The 18,518-nt window shown below is 37.1% G+C and overlaps 1 protein-coding gene across 1 annotated transcript; it reads right to left on the bottom strand.

Moving 5' to 3' along the window:
• Nucleotides 1–1,379: 1,379 nt before the first annotated feature.
• Nucleotides 1,380–15,322, bottom strand: LOC107815472 (ARF guanine-nucleotide exchange factor GNOM-like). The gene is made up of 3 exons (XM_075233277.1): nucleotides 15,156–15,322; nucleotides 11,818–12,650; nucleotides 1,380–5,318 (listed from the first exon to the last, which is right to left on the bottom strand). The coding sequence occupies exons 2-3, from the start codon at nucleotides 12,550–12,552 to the stop codon at nucleotides 1,719–1,721; spliced, it is 4,335 nt and encodes a 1,444-aa protein (XP_075089378.1). The 5' UTR covers nucleotides 12,553–12,650; nucleotides 15,156–15,322; the 3' UTR covers nucleotides 1,380–1,718.
• Between the last annotated feature and the right edge of the window lie 3,196 nt (nucleotides 15,323–18,518).

Raw genomic sequence — 18,518 nt, 5'->3', positions numbered from 1 at the left:
ACCGCCCGATAAGAGCTAAACCGATACCAATCCGCCCGATATCTTATCGGGTGGCTAGCGGTTTAATACATTTAAAAGCCGATAACCGATAAGCCAAACCGTTAAGAGTAAATAACTGCCTAATCCGCCCGATAAACAGCCCTATGTTTTGCTATGACTCTAAATAAAGCTCAAGGTCAACTATTAGATTTGTTGGAATTATTTACGGGAGCCTGTTTTTTCACATGGTTAGCTTTATGTTGCCTTATCAAGAGCAAAAAACTCAAATTCTGTAAAAATTTGTATCCGACCGCAAACAATTTGATAGCAACGACGATTGTATAACACACAATAGAGTATATGAAGAAATCATTCAGGCAGCTATCTTATAAATTGACAGTTATACTATGAGCAACTAAGCTATGTAAATTTCTTCTGGAATGGATGGATGACCTGTTAAACATTCTAATCAATAGAAATTTGAATGGCTTCCCAGTTTCTGCTAACTATATGAAATGAGCTACATTAGTTGTATCAAATATGAGATAGCTATTAACTTGACAGTAATGCAGATTTGGAAAATATGAATAGGGAAAATCAGGTACCTGTTGTTTAATTCTCCTGAGCAGAGTATACATCGTCGTCGTAACAGAAAATTGGGGTTTTGCAGTTCAATAGTTGTTCAATTGACATAATCACATGGTTGAAAGGTTAGTTTATTGTTCTATCTATTTTCGCTATATGTGATTGTGATTATTTTGTTTCTGGTTCTTGTTGATTTGTTGTTCGAAATCATATTGTAGTTTTATGTTGATTTTGCGGAATTCAAAAACACCTTGAAAAGAAATTGGGGTTTACGCGGACTATCCGACCATTTTCCTTCTTTTTGTGTATCATAATTGGGATTTTTTAACAGATGAAGAGAACAGAGGAAAATGAAGATGGCCCTACAAAGAACAGCACATGCACGGTAAAATTTGCTAAGCATGCACGCGTCAAAGCGAGAAGAAAAGCTTGTATCTTATTTTGTAAAAGCTGGAGGGCTTATGGTTTTTTCTAATTTTTCAGCCCATGTTATATTGAAGAATAGGAGCAAAACAGGAATAAAGTGGAGTTTTATGGGTGTTTTTGTAAAATCACATTGACCGGAAGCAGCTGTCGATTCCTTAATGTTCTTGAATTTCTGAGGAAAAATTACTTATTCTGGGAACAAAAAACCATTTCGATAACATGAAGCTAAAAACTGAAAGGAAAACGAAGAATGGGGGCATTCTCTTTAATAAACAAAATCCAATATTCACCTCACAGAGTGATACAGATACAAGGCCACATTCAATACCCAAGGTTCTTTAACAAGCTGAGCGCAGAAAAGTTGAACGAAAACACTCCCTGTGATAAAATTGAAAGACAGAATGGGCTAGTGCCCGGAAAAGTGAATTTTTTGAATTGTCACTTGTACAAGATTATACATTTAAGGCAGATTAGTATAACTCGTGCAGCAACACGCTGACAATACAAAAGGTAAAAACTGGGTTAGAACTTCATGTTCTGTACAATATGCGCATCCAACACAATTATCTGAGAAAGATCTTCATCAAATTCCTGGCCGAAAATGACCAAACATTCATCTCTGTGTATTATTCTCTTCCAGTGAAAAGCCACAGAAAATCCTCCCCTTCCATTGTACAAATATTGCCACCAACATAACTTCTATCCAGATAACTCAAAGCCCCGACAAGCTATTCATTTGGATCTGTTTCAACAGACACAGGATCAGGCTGTAAATTTTCTGAATCAATATCAGGGAAAACCTCAGATTGCAGAGAAGGAACAATGTTATTTACATGCAACCATGTCAATTCCCATAAGCTATCTCCACCAAGGGCGCTCCTCTTAACAAGTACCCCCTTAGACTTCATTACAGACAAGGTGTTCTTCAGGAGTTCAGGGACTAGTTCCTGAAGCTTTTCACTTTTTTTACCTCTAACTTTCACCTTCATACATTTTTCCATCCTGTTGAGGACGCCCAACCACAGTTTACAGAATGTGGTCAATTGAGATAGCTCATGAAACAGCTGGTGAAACAATTTAGTAAGGAGCTTTAAGGCAAGAACAAGTGTCTCTTCCATGTTCCGGTAGTCTTTTTGTGATGCGAGCTCAATCAAGTCATCCAACATTGTAAAAAGGACCATATCAAAGCACTGCAACCAGAGACCATGTGGAAAGTAAATTTCATGCTCTCCCGTCAAGCACATTTGTAGGGATGAAAGAGCATGATTCCTAACTTCTCTCTGATCCAAACTAACTTTCCTCAGCCCCTGTACAAGCCTCAGCCACATCTCCCCAATATCTTGGGACAACTTCACAGCTTCAGTCACTGCCAGAGCTTCCCTAGTATCTTTGGACCAGCGTGCTAAACAAGCCACTGAACCTGCCATAAGATCCACTGCCCGAGCAGGTCTATCAGCAGGTCCAACACGAGACTCTGCAAAATTTCTAGCTGCATCGAGGCAAAGAACATAATTAGCTGGAGACAAATGGGCTCCATCAGACATAATGAAAACCAGGGCATCAAATCCTGCTTCAGAAGCTTCTGGATGTCTTGCTGTTATGGAAAGTAAAAGAGTAATAGTTCTCCATCCCATTTGAGAACGAATGTGCGTGGCATTTGCTTTTACCAGACGACTGACTTCCTGTGTAATCTGCTCACAGTATGCATCAGCAACACGGGCGTCAAGCTTGAGAACAAGTTGTAGTGATCTTAAAAGTTCATCAGCTAAGTTCTCTTTATAGGGAAGCAACCTCAGGCAGATGCGGAGGAGTCCAAAAACAGCTTTCTCAATCAAAGCACAAGGCATTACTGTTGAGTGGACAATATTAGCAATATGCTCATAAACTCCCTGCCAAAGAAGTCTTATTCTATCTCTGTTGTTCAAGGTAATTGCAATCAGCAGTTCCAAGCAGAACACTGCCGTGTCTTCATCTTCAGGAGAACTACTACCCTTCTGAGGTCTCCCTGCAACCCATATGAGTGCCCGTGCCAACTGTAGCAAAGAATCAGCTAGAAGAAACTTACTTTCTGTAAAGATATTATCAATGTGACACTTCTGAATTGTCTGCAGTGTGCTATGGTGAGCAGCGAGTTGTTGTTCAGTAGGTTGAGACCTTGGCTCTTCAGTATCTAAAGATAGGAGCTGACTAAATCGCCCCATAAGTCCTGAAGATCTTCTAGGAGTACCTATAGATTGCATATGAGTGGAAGATAACGAATTAGGTAGGGGCTTCCCTTGTCCTGTATCAGAAGGTGCCTCTGATTCATCAGCCGCATCACTTGCTACACGAGCAGGAAGAAGGCCAAGCTTATGCAATCTCAAGACGCAATCCAAGATATTTCTCCAGCCAGTACGGATGAAATTACCGTATTTGTTTGCAATAGTGAAAACTGTAACAGTTGCCATCCTTGCTTTTGCATCATCGCCAAAGGCTAAAACAGGTTCCTCAACCAATGAAGGATTCAAGAGAGTTGTGAACTTACATAGAGATACTACCAGATCATCCAAAACATCTTCAAGATGATGGCAAGCTGAAATCTTTGCAACAGCCAAGAAACCATCAATACATGTTTGGTAGACATCCTCATGTTCAGCATGATCAAATACCACAGAGATAGCAGCAATAGTTGGACCAGACATTGTGGCAAACATATCATGATCAAGATAGGCTCTCAAATCACACACAATATATGGAGAAGTTTTCTTGGATTTGTGCATCAAGTCAATCCAACGGCTTGGGTTCATTTCAGCAAAACCAGCACCTTGTTCTGGTGTTGTGCGGATCTCATTGTTGCATATAGAATGATATAATTCAGATAGATATTCACGAGGGAGATCATTACCTCCATTAATGTTCCGATTATTTCGAATGAAATCTTCCTCTGTCATCTTCTTCTTCACCTGAACATTATGCTGGTCAGTATTGAGCATTATAACTGAATATGACAACACCATAGCAGCATCTTTATTAGCTAAAATCTGTGGAGATTGCTCATAATATCTCTCTGAAAACGCCTCAAGTACCCTTTGTATTTTTTGAGATTCCCCAGGCAGTCGAAAAGTTTCCAAAAATAGCCGCAATGCAATATCCAGGTTCATGTCTTCAAAATCAAATGTTCCAGCAAACTCATGAAGAACTTGAATGCAAAATTCATCATGATTTCCGAGAAAGTCCCCCACAAGATTCTTATCTAGACCAGCTGTAAACCTGAAAAAGCAAGCCACACTCTGGGGATCAAGTTTCTCTGGCAACAGATGTGTTCCTTGGAGAAACTCTAGTCCTTTCTTTGGGTCTCTATTGAAATGATCAGCCCCAATCATTAACCTTCTTTTTATGTACTTCCTCCTACGTACAAACGGTACCCAATGATCGGGATCACTATAGCTCTCACACTTAACCATCCAGAATGGAGCATACTCCTCAAGATTTATCGGAATTTGTTGCGAACTACATCCATTGCTTATCCTCTCAGCCATTCCCTGAATTACAGCAATCAGACCATCCAAAGCAAGAATGTTCATGGCAGACAACGGAGAGTTCACGGGGAATGCACTCTTTGACAATAAATTTGCAAGTTCTTCAAAAACATTGGTGCAGGTGATATCACAATCCAAATTTGCATACATTTCTACCATGAAGGACTTCTGCCTGCAAAAGTCAACGAGAGCCTCCATAGCTACTTCCTGCTGCTGGTATGAAGCCCCATAACGACTTTGTGCAAGTCTCAAGACAACACATGACAAGAAGGCCTCAAGTTGTAGCTTTAGTTCATTTCGCAAATGCTGATACAGATTTAGAACAATGCCGCAGACAGTTGAAAGAATCACTGGACTCGTTGACAGGCCAAATACCATCAGATTTTGGAATAATTCATCCTGAACCAAACTCAACAATCTAGGGTGACTGCGTATAGCAGAGCCACCCAGTTCAACGGCTGAGTTGATCAAACAAAGGGCAAAAAGTGGAACATCTTCATCAAAAGCTGTTGTATTTGCTCTGGGACCCATCCCTATATGTTCGACAACATTTAACAAGGAACACAAGAAGTGAAATATCTCAACCATGCATGGAACTCCATATGGTTCAGTCATTAGATGTAAATCATTAGGAACATTATCCTTCCCGTTATCACTCATGATCATGCCTTCATCTATGACACCATTAAGCAGAACTGTAGAGGCAGAAGAAGAAAAAGCTCCAGAAGGTGGCTGGCTATCATATTCAGAAGTACCAGTGCCATTCTCTGACTTGCTATTGAAACTGTACTCATTGTCAAGGCCCACAACCTACACTAGAAGAAATTTAACATATAATGCTCCAAACACATTCATATAGAAGAATAAGCAAAAAGCAAATGATCTATCAATATGATATCTGATATCTTTTGGAATATCTTCATTCGATTCCAGAACTTCTCTTTGATGCTAATATACGAAGACTACTTTGTTAGAGCATAATTCTTATCCTACTCCTCCCCCCCCCCCCCCCAAGCCAGCAAGGGCAACAAAAAGAAAAAGGGATAATTTCAGATACCTCCCCTCATATTTCATTTCGTAACACAACTTCCTTGTGGTTTACGATACTAAGCTTACTTTCCTTATTTTGGATTTTGTGTACCAATTCTTTTAACCTATTTATCACTAGTGTAAAGAAAAATTTAATTTGACTTATTTACCTTATTAATATTATTATCTATTTTGTTTAACAAGTTCTTTAAGAATAAATTTTTTTAATCCATTGGCTGGCTCTCCTGAAACAACACACAACTCACACACCCAGAAGAACAAAACACAACAAAGCTCAAATCTTTTTTTATTATTGTTATAGAATGAATCTAGACACTTACTATAAGATGAATTTAGACACTTATTATTGAATGAATGTAGACTCTTTCTTAGTAGTGTACATAAATAGCAGATTTGTAGGAATCTCTTTTATTTCTTTCCTTAGTTAGCATCTGATGTACATGTATTTATATTGCTCACCTCTTGGAATGAGAACACAAGTTATTCTTTCTATTCCGTTCACATGGCATCAGAGCGGGTTCTCCGGCTTTACCGGAGTTAGATAGAGAACTTACCGGAACTATCAGTTAGGGTCAGAATACTTTTGAAGGGTTTGGAATTTGAAGTTTAACCATCTCTCTGGCATCGACTTTACATTTTCGTCCAGCTTATGGTGTTTGTTTGTTCAGGAAACCTCGGCCGGGAAAATCTCTGACCGTCCCAGGTTTGGTTCATAGTGTCAAGGTTTTGCCACCTTTTCTCTGTTGTGTTCAGATTTTGTTTCCTTCTGTGATTGCCTAATCCTTAGTAGTGAACCAACTTTGTGTGTAGAACTTTGGCCCTTTTTTTTTATAGCTTTGAGATTAATCTGTTGGTTAGTGTTTCTTGGTTACTGATTCTTACACTATTGGCCGGACTTTTGATTGGTTACTGCCCATTAGATTGGCTCTATTGGAGTTCTGTTTCTTTGTTTCATTGGGTGTCTTTCCTTCGCTGTTTCGTTGGATAGTGTTATTCTGGTGGAGAACTTTTGAGCTTTATTGGCTTTTCTGACATTTACATTGATACTTTGCGGATTTTTGGAAAGATGACCATAAATAGTAAGCAAGGAGGAAATAGTGATACAACTTCTAGTCCAACAATCCTAGTTTCGGATAAGTTTCTTGAGTTCCTTCAATATCATAAATCAATTAAGGAATCTTCTTCAGTTACTGCTTTTGCCGGGCCAGATAAGACATGTCTTATCACCTCTTCAAATAAATGGGTGATTGACTCAGGTGCCACAAATCACATGACAGGTAATCCAAATATTTTTTCTAGCTTTCGATCACACAAAGCACCCTCTTCAGTTACTGTAGCTGATGGAACAACATATAGCAGTGTTGGATCTGGAACTGTTAAACCGACTTCCTCTATGACTCTGTCATCTGTATTAAGTCTACCAAACTTGGCCTTTAATTTGATTTTTGTTAGTAAAATCACCAGAGACCTTAATTGCTGTGTAGCGTTCTTTCCCAATCATTTTGTGGAAGAAGCTCTGTACTCAGTTTCAGAATATTTCTTCATTGGATTGTGAGTCATGTCGATTTGCAAAACATCATCGCATCTCGTTAGGTCCAAGGGTTAATAAGCGAGCTGAGTCATCTTTTGAGTTAGTTCATTTTGATGTTAGAGGACCATGTCCTGTTGTTTCTAAAACTGGACATAAGTATTTTGTCACTTTTGTAGATGATTTTTCCCGAATGACTTGGATTTACTTTATGAAGAGTCGCTCTGAAAGTGTTTACTCACTTTTCTGCCTTTTGTGCTGAAGTCAAAACTCAATTCAATGCTTCGGTGCGTATTCTAAGGAGTGATAATGCTAAAGAATACACGTCAGAGTTATTTCAGTCCTACATGAGACAACATTGTGTACTACATCAGTCTTCATGTGTTGATACACCCTCTCAAAACGGAGTTGCTGAAAGGAAGAATAGGCATCTACTTGAGACAGCTCGGACACTTCTGTTCCAAATGAAAGTTCCTAAACAGTTCTGGGCTGATGCGGTCTCCACGGCTTGTTTTTTGATTAATCGCATGCCATCTACTGTGCTTGGAGGTAATATGCCTTACAGTATTCTTTTTCCAAATAAGTCATTATTTCCTGTGGAACCTAAGGTGTTTGGAAGCACATGTTATGTTCGAGATGTTCGACCATCTGTTACCAAGTTGGATCCCAAGGCATTGAAGTGTGTTTTTCTTGGTTATTCTCGCCTTCAGAAGGGGTATCGATGTTATTCTACTGAACTTGGCAAATATTTGGTCTCAATTGATGTGGTGTTTTCAAAGACTATACCATTCTTCTATGCACCTCCCGTCTCTACAAGTCAGGGGGAGGAAGATGAGTGGCTAGTATATCAGGTTACCCGTACTTTGACAGAACAATCAGATTATGTTTCTTCATCTCCTAGCTCTTCTATCGAGCACCAATCGACTATTGTGCCTTCAACACCTGCTCCAACTGTGTTAGCAAGACCACCAATTGTTCAAGTTTACTCGCGCAGGCGAGAGACAAATGATACGTCTCCTGCACCAGTTCCTTTGTCATCTATTCCTCTTCCGCCTGATCCTCCAGAAGACCTTGACCTTCCCATTGCTTTACGCAAAGGTACACATACTTGCAAATCCACATATTCTATTGCTAATTTTGTTTCCTACGACCACTTATCCCCCGCGTCTAGATCTTTGATTGCGTCTCTAGACTCCATTTCTATACCCAAAACGGTGAAAGAGGCTTTGAATCATCCTGAATGGTCTGAAGCAATGCTTGAGGAAATACATGCCTTAGAGGAAAACCATACTTGGGATTTAGTGAATTTACCTAATGGAAAGAAAGCAGTGGGATGCAAATGGGTCTTCACGGTCAAAGTTAATCCAGATAGCTCTGTGGCAAGACTTAAGGCCAGACTTGTGGCCAAAAGGTATGCTCAGACTTATGGAGTGGATTATTCAGACACATTCTCTCCGGTTGCCAAACTTACTTCTATCCGCTTGTTCATCTCTCTAGCAGCTTCTGAGAATTAGCCTTTGCATCAATTGGATATTAAGAATGCATTTCCTCATGGTGATCTTCATGAAGAGGTGTATATGGAGCAACTACCTGGTTTTGTTGCTCAGGGGGAGTATGGAAAGTTCATTTAAAGAAGTCCTTATATGGCTTGAAGCAGAGTCCCCGGGCTTGGTTTGGTAAATTTAGTGAGGTAGTTCAAGAATTTGGGCTAAAAAAGAGCAAATGTGATCATTCAGTCTTCTACGGGCAATCAACAACTGGATCTATTTTCCTTGTTGTATATGTTGATGACATTGTGATTACAGGAAGTGACTATGCAGGAATCTCTTCTCTCAAGTCTTTCTTGCACACTAAGTTTCATACAAAAGACTTGGGACAACTGAAATATTTCTTGGGAGTAGAAGTAACTAGAAGCAAGAAGGGAATTTTTCTATCTCTGCGAGAGTATATTCTTGACTTACTGGCAGAAACTGGTAAGTTGGCTGCCAAGCCTTGCAGTACTCCAGTGGTTCCTAATTTGCATCTTATGAAAGATGATGACGAGCCATTTAATGATCCGGATAGATACATGAGGTTAGTTGGGAGATTAAACTATCTCACCGTGACTTGTCCAGATATTGCTTTTGCAGTAAGTATGGTTAGCCAATTCATGTCTGCGCCCACAATCAAACATTGGGAGGCTTTGGAGCAGAGCAGATCCTATGTTACTTAAAAAGAGCTCCTGGACTTGGCATATTATATAGCAACCACGGGCATTCCCGCATTGATTGTTTTGCAGATGCAGATTGGGCTGGATCCTAGTTTAACAGAAGATTTACTACTGGTTACTGTGTATTTGTTGGTGGAAACTTGATGTCATGGAGAAGTAAGAAACAAAATGTTGTATCTCGGTCCAGTGCAGAATCAGAGTATAGAGCTATGGCACAATCAACATGTGAGATAATGTGGATACACCATCTTTTAACTGAAATAGGGTTAAAGCATCCTACTCCATCAAAGCTCTGGTGTGACAATCAAGTTGCGCTCCATATTGCCTCAAATCCAATGTATCGTGAAAGAACCAAGCATATTGAAGTTGACTGTCATTTTATTCGTGAGAAAATTCAAGAGAACGTGATTTCCACTGCCTACGTGAAGACAGGAGAGCAACTAGCTGATTTGTTCACTAAAGCATTGAATGGTACTCGAATTGGTTACCTTTGTAACAAGCTGGGCATGATCAACATATATGCTCCAGCTTGAGAGGGAGTGTTATAGAATGAATTCAGACACTTACTATAGGATGAATCTAGACACTTATTATTGAATGAATGTAGACTCTTTCTTAGTAGTGTACATAAATAGCAGATTTGTAGGAATCTCTTTTATTTCTTTCCTTAGTTAGCATCTGATGTACATGTATTTATATTGCTCACCTCTTGGAATGAGAACACAAGTTATTCTTTCTATTCCGTTCACAATTATCATCATCATTATTGCAAGATTAATACACGTCCCATTTTCTTGGATGATGCTTTCTCTTTTTAGTAGCAGTAGCAGGAACTTCTTCCAGATATTGCAGTTGTTAATAATATCTTTTGAACTTCTGTTGGCCAAAATCCCAACTTTCTCCTTTTCTTTTGCAAACACTATTTCCGATTTCCAATTAAACAAGTAAGCAGCTTTTTTTCCAATTACAATCATTGATTTCCTTCTTCTTTTTGATAAGATATTACAAATGTTGATTTTCAATTACAACAATTAAAAAGTTGTTTCAATGTTGACAGATATCGCTATCAGCCTCGCTTTTCCCCTAAGCCAATCTCCTCTCCCACCCACCAATTCCCGGCCGATGGGGAAGTTTTGACTGAGCAAAGTCAGGTCAGTGCAAATGGGTAATTTTGTCAAAAGACTTTATAGTTCCGAATTCCGATTCATGTCAATTCACAGTTTTAATCCCATTAACTGAATCCAACAAACCCAAATAACTCTTCTTCTCGATAACACCAAATCTTTCATTGTCATCATAAAAGATAATCCTTCCACTAATTCCACAGGAAGGACATGGAATGCAACGTGTTTGCAAAGTAAGAACGACTTTCCAATCAATGGATTTAGATTTTTTACTATTAAAGAATGTGTTACATAAAAGGGTATATTAGTAAGGGTAAATTAGTCAAATTGTAAACTGTTTACATTACTGATAAATAGGTTAAAAGAATTGTTACAGGAAATTCAAAATAAGCAAGATAACCATGTTATCATAAACAGCATGGATTTTAAGCTTCAAGTGTTTGCACCTAATGGAGGGGCTATTAGTGCATTTGATGTTATTAAGATTTGACCACTTAATGGGTCTGAATAATCTGAATCATTCAAATCTTAAAAAGAGTATTAAAATAGCATTATTATTCAATGATTTTTGCGATGATCACTTTCATCACCACTCTGTCGGCACAATCACCATCGTCAACCATCATCAACAACCACTACCACCAAGCACCTCCACCATCACAACCATCACCATTGCCAACTGGCACCACCATTTACTATCACAACAACCACCATCACCACCACCACTACCACCAACCACCGCCATCGGTAACCACCAGCCACCACCTTACAACCTATTATTTTGTGGTTAATATTTTAATTATTTTACTTGAATTTTATACTTATTAATTTTAAAAAGATAAACTATAAATATTCGGATATTGAGAAAACTTGTTGTTGAGAAAACTAACAGTCTTAATTATTCAGTTCTAAATACATCATCATAATTCAGATTTAGACAACTTAATCTTAATAAAAACAAATGGTCCCTAATACAACAAAGCGAAACTTGAGGGAAGATCTATGAAATTAAGACGAATTTTAGATGCACATACAGAAGCAAAGAGAACTATCGATTAGCTTATGACGTCAAGGCAAGTACTGCTTTGTATTGAATTGTATAAACCACATGATCTAAAAGCTTAAGCTTTTAAAAGAGGCCACTTAGCCCACTCTTTTCCTTGTGCCAACACAAAAAAATATTGTTTTATCAAATGATACCCATAAGTGAAACTGGATCATGAGAAGAATTATAACACCATTTGTTTACTACCTTTCTTAATGATTTTGCACTCTAAGAGGGGAATGTAGACAATTCTGATGGATCATTATTTCCCAAACCAGGAAGAAGAATGGTACATACTGCAGGAAGGATAAGTTCAAGATACATATAATAAAAAAAAGAGGATGCACCAATACCGTATTTTGGGTGGAACTGCCTCGTCTAACTATAGAGTGTTGAGTGTTGTCGACATCCGGAAGGTGTGAAAAGATACATCTCACAAGTTCATGCATGGTGTGACGTGCTATCTGCTGTAAGAGCTCACTCTTGCTTCCAGCTTGATGAACTACTCTAAAGCACGTATTGACTATGGTGCAAACATGCTGATTACTTAACACAACTGATGCTTTACTTCTCATGCATGCCAAAAGTACTTGAAGTATCTTCATCAATACAACTTCTTCTGACGCAGGATCAGTTACCTCGAATCTGCAACTGGTCACAGCATCCACTACAGAGTGCATGGCATTTTCAACGTTGGCAGTATTACAATCAAGAATATCAAGACTCAAAATTTTGAAGACAGAAGACAATGCAACACCAGTGATAGGTGCCCCAGTTTCATCAGATCGAATAACATCCAGAAATGGCTGGAGATATAAGGCTGGACTGACGGATTGCCACTGATGCTGCCATGAGAATATCTGTTTACGTAAAGTCTTCAGAGACTGGATGAGTGAGTGCTCTAGTTGATCATCCCCAGATACATAACGACCACCCCACCTCGCATTTCTTCTCATGACTGCTAAAACAGCACTCACTTCAGAGTTAACCACACAAGCTATATCAGTTTTAATGGAAGAGATGGTCTCGCAATCTTCTGGCTCCTCTTCAATTGCCTTGATACTAGATTGTAGCCTTAAACGCCCCATTGCGGAAAATGTGTAACTCGAATGAACTCTGAATATGTAATCAAGAAAAAGCTTGCAGGGAGTATGATTGAAGCAAGTCAAAGCATACCCCTCATTGTCTACAAAAGACACCATTAGAATCGAAGGGGTCATATAACATATTTGTTGGAAAAGCAACTTCTCAAAAACAATCATAAGGAAGCAAAACACCCTCTGAATAGTGGTAAGATATAAACGCCATATAAAGGTAGTGCTTCTTATTTCAGGAAACATACAGTACCAATTGTATAGATCACTTTTTTTTATCGGTACTAGTTGTATAGATAACTGACCCGTCTCAATTCCTAAAGATGTCGTTTGGCTTGTTGAATAAATTTGGAATAAGTAGAGACAAAAATATATAGTCCATCGTTGATTGTTTTTGCAGCATGGGTTGAATTATGGGTGGGGTTGTAATCACCTTACCATGGGATAACTTTTATCCCACTGGATAAATTGATGCTTTTACCCCTTCTCATATTTCTCTTCTTCCATAATAGCCACCAACTTACTTTAAGTAAATGGAAGGGCGTGGTAGTGCTTCCAAACAATTGACATATAGAATACACATCAAAAATATATCCCACTACTCCTCAAAGATATTTCATATCAGATGTGATAAAACTATTCAAGTTCTCTGTTTAAAATAAGACCTTCAAGAAAGGAAAAGGACAAAAATCTCACACTGGCTGGTTTTTGACTAGTGACTAACAAAGACATCAACAGTCACAGTCAGAAGACCTAATCTGTCCATCTGCATAATCTCTCCTTGCTGATAAACAAATAAAGGAATAAGGATCGAATACAACTAAGGCTCAATCCAAGCAAGATGGCGTCGACTATATGACTCATTGTCCATTTCACTTCATTTATGCCGTCTCAGTCCAAATATTATAAAAAACTTAGTTTCACTAGCATTAGAAGCTCTTTACATTTTCTATAGCCATATAATTCTCTAACAAAACTAGAAGACTCCTAGCAGACATTGGACTTAAGGTAAACGTACATATATTTCTAAATCAAAGGAATAGGGGTCGAGTAAAGCATTAAAAAATAACGAAACAATAGAAACACACATAACACTAACAATCAAAAAGAGGAACGCCAATGATGTGACTAGTGACTAACTACCCATCAATAGTCTAAGTTACATGAAGTCATCTGGCCGTCAGTGCAATCTCTCTGCTGATAAAATACAAGAGAATAAGGGAAATAAAGCATTTAAAAAATAACCACATCATCCATGTCAAAAAAAAAAAGAAACGAAGCGGACAAAGGTGGATTATTTTACCAAAATTTAGCATTCAGTTGATGACAAGTGGAGAAGAACAGAGTGCTTTTTGCCCAAAACACCAAGCAAGCACACATTAAACTTGCAGTTCCTTTACCTATGTTGCTCGCTAGTAGCAAAATTTTATTTGACTTAACCTTTTATTTGACTTATGTACTATACCAGTGGTAGTAGAAGAGAGCATTAAAATAACATCACAGCAGAGCTTAAACTCCGAATAGTTAAATAACTTAGTTTCCTGAAAGTCATGATAGTATGTTAGGTATATACAATAATATCACTAGCCGAAACAATGACAAACATTTCGCTAAAATTGGAAAATGTCATAAATTGGAATGGAGGGGGTATTTAATAATCTTACCCCCTCCGTCCCTATTTATGTGATAACAGTATTTTTTTAACTTTGTGACATTAAATATGTCATAACATTTGTATGGCTATAAAAGCACAAAATTTAGTGGGCGTTAGGACATAAAAATTGTAAAATTCCAAAAAAAAAAAAGTGAAAAAAAATTTCAAGTTAAAATGGTATTTGAAATTTATTGTGTTTGGACATAAATATTATTTTGGGTTGTTTTTGAAGTTTCGTAGTGATCTAAGCGAAAATTTTGAAAAACAACTTTTTGGAGTATTTCAAATTTTCGAAAAATTCCAAAATGCATCTTCAAGTGAAAATTGAAAATTTTATGAACAACCGCTTATTTCGAAAAAAAGTGAATTTTTTTTGGAAAAAAGGGAAAAATTTCTTATGTCCAAACGGGCTCTTACATGTTTAAAGTTAAATTATTTTCAAATACAAAATTGACATTTTTTTTAACGATTAATGTGGAAATAGTGTAAATAAAATGGAACAAACGGAGTAGACCAAGAAATCATTAATTAGTTGACAAATTAATTCTCAAACGACCTCAACTCAGGGGCTCGTGAGGAATGACTAATTATGGACTTACATTAGTAATATTTAACTTGACCCTTATATTGAAGTTGGAAGTTTGAATTATTAGAAGGATCACAATATTATTACGATAATCATTTCATGTTTGATGAAGTTGCTAGAAAACGGACTGCTAAAATACTAGTAATACTCAAAATGCAGATCATTAAACCCTTAAACTTCATAACTTTTACGAAATGTGAAGCAATTAAGAATGCATTTCTTGTAAAGATCACACAAGTAACTCTGTAAAGTGGAGCTAAAGCTTTATTCGTGTAATGGAAAGTTACTACATAAGAGGGATTAGGGTTTTTATTTCACAAAGAGGAGAAAATGCAGGAAGAGCAATAGGAAACTTACGGCTCGATTTCGGAGGAGAATGCCGGGAGTTCGCCGAAGAAAGAGATGGAGAAGGAGAGTGGACTTATTTGAAATAAATTGCAAAATTTAGGCCCTCAAAGTGAAATCGATAAAGCCTAGACTTTCCCATTTCCATCCAATCAGTCAGCTTTACGATTTACATTTAATTTGTAGTACTTTCATATAGAGTAGCTTTTAAATGGAAAACTAACGGGAATGACCCACCAAAAGTACTTATCCGAAAATAATAGTACTACTTATTTTATTTTAAAATATTACTCCATCCGTCTCATATTAACAGTCGTGATTACTAAAAATATTTATCTCAAATTATTTATCATTTTAGATGTTCAAGGCATAATTGATTATTTTTTGCCTTTTTTATTCTTAATAATAGTTGTTCTTGAAGATGGAAATAACACATAAATAGAATAAATATTCAATGAATCGAAAATTACTTAAGACATAAATAAGGGTAGAATAATCTAATCCCTTTCCTAATTAATATTTCTTAAGGGACATGTAAAAAAGAAATACGACACATAATATGATACAGAAGGAGTACTACAATTTATACTATAGAAAAATATTCACAAAGTACTCAATAGTTATATATGTGTTATATCCTCACGGTATATAATTCACATGTTGTATACCTTAAGAGGTCGTATGGTGGGGAAATAAGTTATCCCTAGATTATAATGATTGAATTATAATACGAGAATTAAATAATAACAAGATTATTTAGTGAATATATTTTTATTGAAAGATGTTTAGGTCATCGAACTAAAAATGAGATATATAGGGTACAATATAAATATGTGTTTGGTTTATAGTAGATAAGTTGGGATAAACTTTTATTTTTAATTTTAACCTTGGATTTTTTAAAAGACTTTGGGGAGAAGAGACTTGGAGAAGAATATCTTTGTCATTTTAGTATTTATCCTGGGATTAATGAATTCGAGATTATTATCTCACCTTTATTGTGAAATAGAATACTATTTAATTGTGGGACTAAATTAATCCTGAGATTGCTAATCCCTGGTTGAAAAATTCAATTAAACGCAAGGTAAAATAATTTTGTAATTAATCTCGGGATTATTATCCTTTATTTCACCTATCAAACGACCCCTAAAAGCCCGTTTAGTTGGTTGTACAAGTAGGATTAATCTGGTTACAAAACAAAATAGCTAATACTTTGTTTAGTTACTATTCTTCGCGTGTAATTCAACAATGCTATTATATTGTCTAATTACAAATTCACTTTTCCTCGTTAGTAATGCCAGCACAACTTATGCAAAAATATATTTATTATTTTATGAGCGATATAATATGGAAAGTAGATTTATTTTATCTGGTCTTCTTCACTAACTCTGTTATTAATCTGTATTGTTGTAAATAAATAAAACAGTAATCTTTCTGAAAACAGAAACAGAAAGTTAGTATAAATAAATTCTGAAAACAGTATTTGAATTTCAAAATAAATTTTGAAACGTTATAGAAACAAATCGAGCCCACTGAATACGCAGTGTGTCCTTAAGGAAATTATTCCCCCCAAGTACCCGAGGTTCTGGAATATATCATCCCAGGATAGAATGATTTAACTCACCAGCATATCGGTACCAAAAACGCCGATGAACAACGAACCACTCGAAGGTTGCAAAAGACACTGAATTTTTCGTGCAGAAGAAGAAGAAGAAGATTATCAGAAAATTTCTTAAGTAAATATTCTGGGATTAGAAGGTATATTTATAGCCAATTTGGTACTATTTCTGAAAAGGTTTGCAACCTTTCAGAACAGTCATAGCTGTTGGAACAGGTTTGACACTGTTTTAGAACAGCCATAGCTGTTGGAAATTTTTGCGGGAAAATTAAAACGGGTTTAAAATAATCCGAGAAAGAAAACGGGCCAAATGGACTGGGTCGCATGTCATGGGTTATTCCGAATTGAATTTTCGTTAATTAATTAAATATTTGAAAAGAATTTTGTCCAAAAAGATTAATCAATCAAGCCGAGCGAGTGACGACGGCGCGAGGTTTGCCTTCTTTTTAGCTCTTTAAGAGTTAAAAGATGAGATTCTCTATATATACACAAAGATTTTTTTTCCTTCTACCAATGAGGGACAAAGTGCATTAGTAAAGTAAACTCATTCAAACTTTCACTTTCCTCCATTTCTTTTCCCACCATTTTCCATTCACACTTCTTTTGTTATTAATAACAAAATCCAACAATCCCCCACATGAATGGGGAATAGCTATAAACTTAAAGGAATGCACGGACGAGTGTGTGTTTCACATGCAAGAATTAATTGCATTTGGATAAGTAGGTTTCCCTTTGAACTTTCCGTAGTGAACTTATATCAGATATACTCGGTCAATCGGTAGATTTGATATCTTTGAACTGTCGAGCTTTGTTGTATACCTAGACAACATAAGTCACACAATCGATCCTTGACCATCTTTGGTTCCCACGGTTGTGTTCATTTCAGCCATGAACACCGCCTGGTTTCATGAGTGTTTAGAGAATGGACCTTTACTTTCATTCCCCTTGAAGCGGCTTACACTTCGCACTCACATAGGTGATTCATAAACGTGTAATCCTAAAGACACACTATATGGTCATATCCTGCCAGACTTACCAAATCATTAAAAAGTTTTAAGCTTTATTGACTCATCAAGAAGCCTTAATGTTTTACCTCTTTTTTGAACATTGTCTTCATCACGAGAATGGGTTGAGTTATTTGACAATGTTGAACCGTCATTCATAACTTTGTTTGATCTCTTTAAACCTAACTCTTGGGATCTCTAGTCTACTAGGTAGAGTTACCGCCAAGATGACTTGTCCTAGGCTTTTAACCCCATTCCCTTTGATGATCTTTCAACTGCCTCTCTAGATAGGCCTTTTGTAAATGGATCCGACACGTTATCTCTTGACTTTACGTAGTCAATTGTGATAACACCACTAGAGAGTAGTTATCTAACGGTATTGTGTCTCCGTCGAATATGACGAGATTTTTCATTATACATAACGCTCCCTGCCCTACCTATTGCCGCTTGACTATCACAATGTATACAAATAGGTGCCAAAGGTTTGGGCCAAAATGAAATATCTTCCAAGAAATTTCGGAGCCATTCAGCTTCTTCATCGGCCTTATCTAAAGCTATGAATTCAGATTCCATTGTAGAACGGGCGATGCACGTTTGTTTGGATGATTTCCAAAACACTGCTCCACCCCCAATTGTGAAAACATATCCACTCGTGGATTTAACTTCAGATGATCCGGTGATCCAATTTGCATCACTATATCCCTCGATCACGGAAGGATATTTGTTATAATGCAAAGCATAATTTTGGGTATGTTT

Source organism: Nicotiana tabacum, chromosome 16 (genome assembly GCF_000715075.1).
Source record: "Nicotiana tabacum cultivar K326 chromosome 16, ASM71507v2, whole genome shotgun sequence".
In the NCBI taxonomy this organism is placed as follows: Eukaryota; Viridiplantae; Streptophyta; class Magnoliopsida; order Solanales; family Solanaceae; genus Nicotiana; species Nicotiana tabacum.
This window is presented reverse-complemented; position numbering and strand designations above follow the sequence as displayed.

What these genes read in the sequence shown, in the direction of transcription:
- LOC107815472 (XM_075233277.1), bottom strand. Translation starts at nt 12,552, where the DNA reads ATGGGGCGTTTAAGGCTACAATCTAGTATCAAGGCAATTGAAGAGGAG. An exon ending in GCAGTTCCACCCAAAATACG is followed by an intron (nt 5,319 to 11,817) that starts GTATTGGTGCAT and finishes CTTCTAGTGTAG; the next exon opens with GTTGTGGGCCTTGACAATGA.